The sequence below is a fragment of the Oryctolagus cuniculus genome, chromosome 2 (genome assembly GCF_051225735.1).
Source record: "Oryctolagus cuniculus isolate XC-2025 breed Fujian yellow rabbit chromosome 2, ASM5122573v1, whole genome shotgun sequence".
In the NCBI taxonomy this organism is placed as follows: Eukaryota; Metazoa; Chordata; class Mammalia; order Lagomorpha; family Leporidae; genus Oryctolagus; species Oryctolagus cuniculus.
Genome location: NC_142868.1, coordinates 8,734,616 through 8,746,794, shown reverse-complemented (window position 1 = coordinate 8,746,794; position 12,179 = coordinate 8,734,616). Strand labels below are relative to the sequence as shown.

The following is a 12,179-nucleotide window of genomic DNA, read 5'->3' as shown; positions in this document are numbered from 1 at the left end:
GAAAAAATTATTTGAAGTAAGTCTACCAAAATGATAATAGAAGTGATTAGCATTCTTCCCAGGCTTACCTCTTGAAAATATTACTTGGTCAAGAGCTAAGCCCCCCCACCCACCCATATAGGACTTTTGGCACTTTAATGTTGAGCTCTAGGCTGGAAAGAGGTGGTAGGAGTAAGAGTGATTGTGAATTCTTTCTAGTTTAAAATAGAACAAAGTCCCAATACAAAACCTAAGATCCAAGACAGATTTGTTGTAGGACTAGTCTATCACTTGGATCTGAATTTCAACTTTAAAAATAACTAAAAAGTTATAGAGACCTACCTGCATACACTTGATGCTCATAATTATTTCCGTATTTATCTCATTTTTCTGGTGGCTTCCAAATGTGTGTAGTGTATACATAATTTTGTAGAGCTGATTAATTTTTAAGAGTATGGCAAGGGAAAACTGAAACTTTTCTTATTTTTTTGTAGAGTGTTTTACTTTTGCCTTATAATCTATTGGTGTATCTTGCGGTTTTAGGCTAAAGAAAAAGAAGAGAGACTTTTAAGAAGGCAAATTAATAGAGAGAAACTTGAAGAAAAACGGAAACAAAAAGCAGAAAAGACAAAGTCTTCAAAAGCTAAGAGTCAAGGTATAGCAGATGTTGACTTTCACTATTTTAAACCATCTTATGTACTCCATTATAATCTCTTACATTACCTCTAAGACATGAATACAACACAAAATGACCTATTCTCAATGTGGAAGATACTCTTTACTGGTGTGTTTAGCCATTTTTCTTTGTCATTATATTGCTATATTTAAGCATTCTTTCAATTAGCAGCTTATGCAACTCATGTGTGACCACTTTATTTTTAAGTAATGGTAGGATAAATTTGCATGGGAAAATAATTGTTAATGTGTGTCATCAAGCTGTGATGGTGATATTAATGGAATTAATGTATGCTTTGTGTTAACTACAATGACATACATTTATCTGGACTATTGAACAAAATTGAACTCTCTTTGGGCACTTATCCTGTGGAAAATAATTTCTCCATCTTTAATGCTGTGCTTATTCCAGTATAACTTAAGAATGTCAAAGCCATTTTCATTTTTACAATGATTGGAGAATCTGAATGAAAAATACCACACTATTTATAAAACTGTCTTCTGAAATACTGTCTATTGATTACTTCTTTCCTAGGCAAAAGTAGCATGGATGTAGAAGAATCCACAACAAAAAGTTCAGAACTTAAAGTCCCCAGAATTAAAGAAGTACTTAAAGAAAGGAAAGTTTTAGAGAAAAAAGTAGCCTTAAGCAAAAAAAGAAGAAAAGATTCAAGGTACATGTTTTATCTGGCCATGTTCCCATTGTAGCACCCTCTTGGCATACTTTCAGAAGAGAGGCATTGCAAATGGCTGTAAAGAATCAAGCTTCAACATGTATGTTATCTCATGTTTATGAAGGACCTTAAAGCTTCATTTTCAGTGTCATAATATGTTTTGTTAGTATCTGTAATGTTTCAAAGTACTAGTCTTAATCTTTTTTGGGGTCCCAGACCTTTTTTATAATTTGACGAAAGTTTTAGATCCTTTTCTCAGAAAAGTGTACATCCATAAGCCTAACAGTTATCCCTCGAGCTTGAGAGATTTATGGACCTCAGGAAGTATTCTGATCTGGTCCTGCAGTAGTCACTTACTTACAGTGATTGTGTCCATTCTCTAGTCTTTCCATGTATTGTTTTTTGTTTTTTTTTTTTGTTTTTTTTTTACCAATATTCTTGCTTTTCTCCCTAGCCAGAATCTGAGCCAGATTCTTTTTTTTTTTTTTTTTTTTAAGATTATTTATTTGAAAGAGTTACACAGAGAGAAGGAGAGGCAGAGAGAGAGAGGTCTTCCATCCAATGGTTCACTCCCCCAAATTGCCACAGTGGCCGGAGCTGCACCAATCTGAAGCCAGAAGCCAGGAGGTTCTTCTGGGTCTCCCATGAGGGTGCCGGGGCCAAAGGACATGGCCATCTTCTACTGCTTTCCCAGGCCATAGCAGAGAGCTGGATCGGAAGTATAGCAGCCGGGACTTAAACTGGCGCCCATATGGGATGCCAGCATTGCAGGCAACGACTTTACCCACTATGCCACAGCACCGGCCCCCCGATTCATTTTAAACACTGCTTTATCAGTTAATTCTGTAAGAATTAAAAAGCCAGATATACTCTTGAGAGTGGCTATGAAGTCACTTGAGCCATGGGCTACAATTTTACTGTTCCATCCAGTTGCAATTATGTAAACTAATAACAAACTGAAAGATAACTGGATCAGTAATTTGCAGAAGTCAGTGAAAGGAGTCAGCTCTGAAATTTATTATAATACTTCAGTTCCATTGATCACAATAAATAGAACTGTCCTATTTACTCAAAAGTGATAAAACTTAAAATGTAATTGTCTGGGGCCAGCGCTGTGGCACAGCAGGTAAAGTTGCCACCTACAGTGCCAGCATCTTGTATAGGCACCAGTTTGAGTCCTAGCTGATCCACTTCTGATCCAGCTCTTTGCTATGGCCTGGGAAAGCAGTGGAAGATGGCCCAAGTCTTTGGGTCCCTGCACCCACGTAGGAGACCTGGAAGAAGCTCCTGGCTCCTGGCTTCGGATGGGCTCAGCTCCGCCGATGTGGCCATCTAGAGATTGAACCAGCTGATGGAAGACCTCTCTCTCTCTCCCTCCCTCTCCCTCTCTCTCTGCCTCTGCCTCTCTGTAACTCTGCCTTTCAAACAAATAAATAAATCTTTTTTAAAAAAATGTAATTGTCACCCATAGAGTATTCATCTTTCTGCAACACATCTGTTTTTGTTTTAGCTTTGCTTTACTTTAGCATACAGCAGTTCATGCTACATTTGGGATTGTGTTTTCCTCTGTTGACAAAGAATGGAACTTTTTTTCTAATTTACTTATTTTTATTTATGGAAAGAGAGACTGAGAGAGAGAAAAATCTTCCATCCACTGGCTTACTCCCCAAATTCTTACAACAAAAAGGCTGGGCCAGGCCTAAGCCAAGAGTCCAGAATTCAATCCATGTCCCATATGTGGATGGCAGACCAAGTACTTGAGCTATCACCTGCTGCTTCTCAGGTGTGCATTAGCAGAGAGCTGGAATTAGAAGTGAATTCAGGACTCCAACCCAAGCACCTCGACATCAGATGGGGGGGGGGGGGCAAATGACATCTTAACTGCTGTACTGAATGGCTGCTCCAAGTATGAATTTTTTCTTTTTTTAGGATTTATTTACTTGTTTGAAAGGCAGGGTTATAAATATATATAGAGAAAATATCTTCTATCCACTGGTTCACAACCCAGGTGGTCACAAAAGCCAGAGCTGGGCCAGGCTAAAGCCAGAAGCCAGGAATTTTCATCCAGGTTTCCCACAAGTAGCAAGGGTCCAAGCACTTGGGCCATCTTGTGCTGCCCTCCCAGGCACATTAGCAGCAAGCTGAATGAGAAGCAGAGTTGCCAGGACACAGACTGGTGCTCTGATGCAGGACGCTGGCCTCACAAGTGGCAGCTTAACCCACTGTGCCACAATGCCAGCTCCAGGAATGGGATTTAGATTGAAATGCAGCAAGTCCATTTATTGATCAAGTATTTATAGTAAAGAAAGCCTTTTTTTTTTTTATCCTCCTGAGAAATTCTTACTTTTGGTTCAGAATTAATTTTGACTTTTCTACCCTTAGGAATGTGGAAGAAAGTTCCAAAAAGAAACAACAGCCTGAAGAAGATTCTAAAGAAACCGTCAAAACAAGTGAGGTGTGTATTAATAAAACTTTATTCAATTTTTTTAAGATACAGGCCATTTAGTTCTTCATAGTAAAACTGAAGGTGTACTTTGATTTTTTCCAAGTTAAAAAAAAGTCTTCACATTCAGCATTCTTAAATCCTTATCCTATTATGTCCTGAACGTGTCATTTTGGTGAGTTAGTTTATATGATATTCTATCTAAATAATAGCAACTTTTCTTCTCTTCTATCTACCTTCACTCATTTCTTATATTGGCAAAAATAAAATCACTCCACTATTAATAAATCATCCATTTTATTCTCTGATTCTTTGTCCACATTTGTACATAGTTTTTTGTAGCAGAAGTAATCTGGCAAAATGGTTTTGTTTTGTTTTGTTTTTTTTGTTTTTTTTTTTGTTTTTTGTTTTTTTTTTTTTTTTTTTGACAGGCAGAGTGGACAGTGAGAGAGAGAGACAGAGAGAAAGGTCTTCCTTTGCCGTTGGTTCACCCTCCAATGGCCGCTGCGGCCGGCGCACCGCGCTGATCCGATGGCAGGAGCCAGGTGCTTCTCCTGGTCTCCCATGGGGTGCAGGGCCCAAGCACTTGGGCCATCCTCCACTGCACTCCCTGGCCACAGCACAGAGCTGGACTGGAAGAGGGGCAACCAGGACAGAATCTGGCGCCCCGACCGGGACTAGAACCCAGTGTGCCAGCGCCGCAAGGCAGAGGATTAGCCTAGTGAGCTGCGGCACCGGCCCAAAATGTTTTTAATGTTTGATTCTTTTCATGTTACCTTGCAAGCTTCTTAATTGTCTAATGATTGGATCTTATTATTTTGAATGAATATATCATAGTTTATTTAAGAATTTCCTTATATTTGAGCACTTAGATTATATCCAAGAATTCATCATTTTAATTATGTGTGAAATGAATACATTTCTTCCTGCTTTTAGTACTATTTTCTTAGGACAAACTTTGGCCGTCACTGGGTTTAAATACTTACATACACAAGCTTATTTATAATTATATGATTGAAACATTTTAATATTTCCAGTGAGGAAAACTAATAATTTCATGATTTTTTTTTCCATATCTAATAAGTACTTTTAATTTTTAATCATAAATTAGAGGCATATTTGTAACCATATCCTGATGTTCTAATAGCACATTTTAAAATAATTACCTTTGTTTTATGATACATTTCCCAAGAAAAATTATCTTATAAATTTTATTTCTATTATTTTAAATTCATTGCTCATTATTTTAAAATTAGGTTGGTGCAGACTCCTGTTTGTCCTTTCTTTGAGGAATTTAATTTGAAGGTATTTATTAAAGTCTTGGAATGTCATCGTCCCTATATTAGAAGTACATTAATGTTAGTGTTGAAATTTAAGGAGGTGCAGTGTTAAGTTGACCCAGAACCACAAAGGTCTAACTGAAGACTTCAGCCCATTATTTGAAATATTATAGTTAGTAGTCAATGAGTATTGATGTGGATTTCATCAGCACATACTCATTAATTTTTTTTTTTTGACAGGCAGTTAGACAGAGAGAGAGAGAGAGAGAGAAAGGTCTTCCTTCCATTGGTTCACCCCCCAAATGGCGGCCACAACCAGCACTGCACCAGTCCGAAGCCAGGAGCCAGGAGCTTCCTCCTGGTCTCCCATTAATATTAATAACTACTCAGTGTTAAACCAATAGGGAAGGAGGAGGGCTCAGATGTTCTCTCAGTATCACCCCTTGAGTGCATACATATAAATACATACTAGATGGTACTGTTTCTGTTTTTGTGTTCATTTGAAACTTTTTAAGTAGAATATTATAAGGTAGCCTAAATTCATTACATTTTCATGAATGACTCAAGTTTCTGAATTAAAATATAGGAAACCTTTATTTGTATATAAAATGTTTTAGTTGTCTTCATTGTGATGTATTATGTTAATAGATTGAAAAAAGCTTTGGAATGTCATTCATTCCACTTAAATTTATTAATGACTACCAGGCATTAGTAGGCTCTAGCAATTTGGAGTTGAAGAGGCTGTCTAAATGCATGAGCAAATCTCAGAAAAAATAAATTCTGTACAGATGCCTGTAATATATAATGAATATATCTAAACTCAGTCCTAGCTTAGCTCTTTGTTACCTGAGCATCAAATTATTGAATCAGACTGAACTTGAGCTTTCTGATGCATAAAATTAAGTTAATGATACCTGCTGTAGGCAGCTTGTAAGGTGTAACACAGGTAGCAGCACTTAACATGTTAAATTTAAATCTAAAAAATTGGCTTTGTTGTTTCTCATATTTTAATCTTTATTTTGTCACAGCACTGTGAAAAGGAAAAGCTGTCTTCTTCAAAGGACCCAAAGCATGCTCATACAAAATGTGAACCAAGCAAACCTGCCCGGAGACTTTCAGAATGTTTACATTCAGCTGATGAAAACAAAAATGAATCCAAAACAGAAAGAGAACATAAAAGACGTACGTCTACCCCTGTTGTGCTTGAAGGGGCACAGGAAGAAACTGACACAAGAGATGGGAAAAGACAAGTAGAACGCTTAGAGAGTGGCCCAGAAGAACTCCAGAAGCAGAAAAGCCTACTGAAACATGAAAAGCATGTAAAAAAAGATGATTCTGAAACACCACATTTGAAAAGCTTGCCTAAGAAGGATGTGAAATCCTCCAAGGAAAGGCCTGAGAAAGAGAAAACTCTGTCAGAAGACAAAATGTCTACGAAACATAAGTATAAAGGTGATGGTGTACATAAAACAGGCGATGAGACTGAACTTCACTTCTCTGAGAAAGGTGTAAAAGTAGAGGAAAATATTCAAAAGCAAAGTCAGCAAACGAAGCTTTTTTCAGATGAGAAAACTGAACGGAAAAGTAAACATAGGAATGAGAGGAGGTTATCAATTTTAGGCAAAGATGGAAAGCCAGTTTCTGAATATCTTATAAAAACAGATGAGAATGTTCGTAAAGAAAGCAACAAAAAAGAGAGAAATGTGTTAGCCGAAAAAACTAAGGCAGAGCACAGATCAAGAAGATCAAGTGATTCTAGAATTCAGAAAGATTCTCCAAGCTCCAAACAACATGGTATCATGTTACAGAAACGAAGTGAAAGTTATTCAGAAGATAAGTGTGATACAGACTCTATTAATTTAGACAGTAATTTTAAACCAGAAGATGTTCACAAGGAGAAGCGTAGGACAAAGAGTTTCTTAGAAGAGAAACTTGGATTGAAGTCTAAATCAAAAAGTCAAGGCAAACAGTTAAAAGCTGTTGAAGCAGAATTACAAGAAAGTGTTGCAAAACAGTCTACCACTCCAAAACCAGATAAGGAGAAGAGCCCAGAAGAAAATGACTCAGACAAACAGCGCAGGTCAAAAGGTGAAGATAAACCTGTAGAAGAAACTAGTGTTGAACCTGTGTTAGAGAGTACTGCTTCATCAACACATAACACACAGAAAGATTCTAGTCATAGAGCCAAGTTACCCTTGGCAAAGGAGAAATATAAGGGTGATAAAGATTTGAGCTCATCCAGACTTGAAAGAAAGTTGTCAGACGGACACAAAAGCAGAAGCTTAAAGCATAGTAGTAAAGACATGAAAAAGAAGGAAGAAAATAAATCAGATGACAAGGATAGTAAAGAAGTTGATTGTAATCATGAAAAGCCCAGAGGAAATAGTTCAGTCATGGAAAAGAAATTAAGTAAAAAGTTGTATGAAAATCGAAGGGGAAGTTTATCACAAGAAGTGACCAAAGGAGAAGAAAAATTAAACACTTTGGGTACTTCCAGCACTCCCAGTAGTTCTTCCCTTCAGAGACCAAAAAAAAGTGGTGATAGCACGTTGATTCCTGAGCAGGAGCCAATGGACATTGATTTTGAGTCAACCGTTGAAAATATAATTGAAGTGTCTAAAACCCAAGACAGCACCACTAATGGTTCTCAACCAGACATTGACTCTGAAAATGTTATGAAACAAAAACCTACTGCCACAGTTCTAAAGGATGAACTAAGAACTTTAGCAGTAGACTCAAAGCCAGCAGCTCCATCCTGTAAATCAGGGCGTGGAACAGGATTTAGTAATTCTGAAAAGCATGCTGACCATAAAAGCACCCTGACCAAGAAAGTGCAGATCCAAAACACCCTGTCCAAACCAAACCTGGGAGAGAAGGAGCCCATTCCACAAGGAACTCATGAAGTGAATGTAGACTCTGAAACTAGTCACAGAATGCTACCTGATGCCCTGTCAGAAAATGATATGATACAAAAAAATTTGAAAAACACAACCACAGCCAAACCCACTGAAGAATGTATTGCTTTTGAACATTCCATAAATGTAGTTCCCTCACTGTCCTTAAGTTCAGGGACTGTTGCACCTCAGATAGAACCTCATGATTCAAATGTGATTCCTCTGGTTGAAAAAAGAACTGTTTTGGAATGTGGCACAGCCAGTACCTCCCTTATGCATCACTCTGCTGTCCCTAACCAAAGGCTGGCTGTTAAGGAATCAGAAGTCCCTAGAACAAGTGACAACAAAGAAGATGAAGATCTCACAGTTGTATCTCCAGCAAAAGCAAGCATGACTAATGAAAGACACATTCCAGAAGGTTACCAGGCTACTTTATTGGACAGTAAAGGAAAAATTAACCTGCTTCCTGCTAGCAAGGTAACAGACAGGCTTGTAGAAAATCAGAGCACTGGCACAGAAGGTGCCTTGATGGACATGACCAAGGAAGAGAGTGACATAAGTGCAGAACTCAGCTTAAAGCAGAGAGTTAGAGCTACAGTAGAAACTGACAAGAAGGATGGCCTTGCTGTTGATCATATGGTAAGCATGAATGCAGAAAAAGATGCTGAAATTGTTGAACATAATCAAGACTCAGGTGACATAAGCATTTCCATTGATGGTAATAAAAAGAATGAAAACAATGAGGTAGACACCAGTGCGCAAGGCGATGCTGCATCCTCTGTTTCACACCAAAGAAATGGAAAAACTGAGAATGTGGCAGCTGGGTCTGGTGGAGCAGAAAAGACTTCTGTTGCCACTAGCACTGATGGGAAGGACAGCAGTGTCACCTTAATCCCACTCAAGGCTGGGGATGCTACCACCACTTCTTCGGAAACAGGGGAGAGGGAGGTGGCCTTGCCTTGCACCAGCATTGAGGCAGACGAAGGCTTCACAGTAGGTGCAAGCCCAAGAAGCAGTCGTCTTCAGGGTGGGTCAGAAGCCAGCGAAAGCACCGTGTTTGCTGCAGCTGAAGAAGGTGGAGGTGTTGTCACAGAAGGATTAGCTGAAAGTGAGACTTTCCTCACAAGCACCAAGGAAGGGGAAAGTGGAGAGTGTGCTGTGGCAGAATCTGAAGATAGAGCAGCAGACCCAGTGGCTGCTCATACAGTTAAGACTGAAGCTAATGTGAGTAGAGTTGTGACAGAGGAAAAAGATGATGCTGTAACTAGTGCAGGCTCTGAAGAAAAGTGTGATGGTTCTTCAAGTAGAGACTCAGAAATAGTAGAAGGAACTGTTGTTTTTATTAGTGAAGTTGAAAGTGATGGAACAGTTACTAGTGCTGGGACAGAAGTAAGAGTGGGATCTGTAAGCAGTGAGGAGGTCGAAGAGTCCCAGGGAAATATGACAAGAACATGTCCCAAGAAAGAAACCGATGGCACTGTAACATGTACGGGAACAGAAGGCAGAAGTGATAACTTCGTCATCTATTCAGTAACAGGGGAAGGACCCCAAGAGGAGCGTGTGGTTACGGGTGCAGGTGTGATCCTAGCAGATAATGAAATGCCTCCTGGAACAAGCGCCACTCAAGATGGAGATGGCTCTGTGAATGATGGCACAGAAGGTGAGAGTGCAGTCACCAGCACAGGGATCACGGAAGAAGACGGAGAGGGGCCAGCAAGTTGCACAGGTTCAGAAGATAGCAGTGAAGGTTTTGCAATAAGTTCTGAATCAGAAGAAAGTGGAGAGAGTGCAATGAACAGCACAATAGCCAAAGAAGTCACTAATGTACAATTAGTTGCTGCTGGTCCGTGTGATGATGAGGGCATTGTGACCAGCACAGGTGCAAAAGAGGAAGATGATGAAGGGGAGGGTGTTGTGACTAGTACTGGAAGAGGTAATGAAATTGGCCATGCCTCAACTTGCACAGCGATTGGAGAAGAAAGTGAAGGGGTATTGATTTGTGAAAGTGCGGAAGGAGACAATCAGATGGGTCCTGTAGTAGAGAAAGTAGAAGCTGAAGCTGGAGCGGCCATCACGAATGCAAATGAAAGTAATGTTGATAGCATGAGTGGTGCTGAGAAGGAAATCAAAGACATAGAAATCTGCTCCAGTGCAAAAGGGATTGTGGAAAGCAGTGTGACCAGTGCAGTGGCAGGAAAGGGTGAAGTGGTGCCAATTCCAGAAGGTTGTGAGGATCCCATGACAAGTGCAGCTTCTGATCAAAGTGACAGTCAGCTCACCAAGAAAGAAAAGATTGAAGATACCACCATTTCCACTGGCATGGTGGGGGACAGTTACGATATTCTTGTATCTGGTGCAGTCCCAGAATGTGAAATTGGCCACACATCACCAAGTAGAAAAGATGAGAGTGTCATCACCTCTGTAGAAATTGAGGAGTGTGATGGCATCATGGCTACCACCGCCAGTGATGATGTTACCCCCCAAAATAGCCTGGCTGGAGGGGAAAGTCAAAGCAAAGGCTTGATGATTTCCACCAGTACAAGTGATTACACCCCTCAGTTAAGTGCAGTTACAGACATGGGTAAAGGTCACTCAGGTACTTTGAGAGCTGAAGAAAATATAGAAGGTAACAGAATAAACATGGAAGAATTTGAGGCACCTATGCCCAGTGCAGTTTCAGGAGATGAGAGCCAACTTGCTGCCAGCAGAAATGAGGAGAAAGATGAATGTGCCATGATTTCTACAAGCATCGAAGAAGAATTCGAAGTGCCTATTTCCAGTGCAACAACTATCAAAGGTGCTGAAAGTCAGCAGCCAGTGGCAGCAGCTGAAGAAAGAGCTAAGGGCCCAACCTCAGTGAGCACTGATGACTTTGAGGTTCCTATGCCCAGTGCACCCACAGAAGTTGAAAGTCTTCTTGCCTCAACCAGCAAGGAAGAAAAAGATGAATGTGCCCTCATTTCCACCAGCATAGCAGAAGAATGTGAGGCATCTATTTCTGGGGCAGTTGTTGAAGGTGAAAATGAGCAGTCCATTACCGACGGGAGTGCTGTCATCTCAACAAGCTCTGTGGAGGACTGTGAGGGTCCAGTGTCCAGCGCTGTCCCTCAGGAGGAAGTCCACCCCTTGGTCACACCAGCAGAAGAGATGAATGACTTAGCCATGATTTCCACAAGTACCTCTGAAGGCTGTGAAGCAGTCATGATTGGTGCTGCCACCCAGGATGAAGATCAGGCCATATCTGTAAGAGTAGAAGACTTGAGTGATGCTGCCATCATCTCTACCAGCACAGCAGAGTGTGTGCTGATGGTTGCCAGCCTAGACAGACACAAAGACAATCAGCTGGCTGCAAACAACCCAGGAGGAAACAATGACTTGTCAGCCACAACGGTGAGCAAATGTGAGGTTCCCATGCCCAGCCTCATTGCTGAGAATAACTGTCAGTGTCCTGGGCCATTTATGGGAAGCAAAGAAGTTGGCCCTGTGATGGCAGTAAGCACTGAGGGAGGGCACAGCAGACCATCAATCCATGAGCCTTCTGCAGGTCAAGGGCAGCCTGGTGCTGTTTGTACAGAAGAAGAAAGAGTGAGTAAGGACTGCCCTGACAAAGGACCATGTAGAGAACAAGAACAAAAGGAGAGTGCATTGTGCCTCATAGGTGCAGAAGAAAAGACTGTATTAGACAAAAGCCCAGAGGCAGGAACGGCAGCAGGCAGAAGCTCAGCTAGATATTCAGTAGGAAGGGGCTCAGAGAGGAGTGCTAACTTACCTGTCCATCGCAGAGGACTGCAACAGATGTCTGCCCAAACAGGTGATGACCCCTCTGTCAGTATTAACTGTTTGGCAGCAGAAAATACTGGTGCTCAAAAACCTGACAGCATGCCACCTGTCCAAGGCAGTGCCACAGAAGATGTCTCTGATCCTCCCGACCAGCAGGGGCCTGAGAATAGCTTGAAAACCACTACCACTGAACATATTACTGGCCAGGAGGTGAAGACTGCTGCTTCTCACATCGAGATACTTCCAGCTGCCTACCACATGGCTCCGACGGCTCCTAAGTGTGAGCAGGACTTGACTACAGAGAGTGGTCATAATGACAGATGGACAAGTCAGGCCTCTTCTGAGAAAGCAGAAGATGGTAATGGCACGAGGAAAGCATTCCGTGAGGAAGGACACCTTAACGTCACTGTTTCTTCTGAAGAGAGTTTAGGTGACATAGGTGAGAATCTGTTTC

The 12,179-nt window shown here is 40.8% G+C and overlaps 1 protein-coding gene across 2 annotated transcripts in view; it reads left to right on the top strand.

Annotated features, from left to right (window-relative positions):
- Nucleotides 1-12,179, top strand: part of BOD1L1 (biorientation of chromosomes in cell division 1 like 1) — a 61,114-nt gene that overhangs the window by 18,891 nt on the left and 30,044 nt on the right. For both annotated transcript variants that reach the window (XM_051830063.3, XM_051830055.3), the window contains exons 7-10: nucleotides 523-634; nucleotides 1,190-1,328; nucleotides 3,711-3,783; nucleotides 6,080-12,164. In XM_051830063.3, coding sequence (XP_051686023.1) covers nucleotides 523-634; nucleotides 1,190-1,328; nucleotides 3,711-3,783; nucleotides 6,080-12,164 — 6,409 coding nt within the window. The remainder of the gene's footprint in view (nucleotides 1-522; nucleotides 635-1,189; nucleotides 1,329-3,710; nucleotides 3,784-6,079; nucleotides 12,165-12,179) is intronic.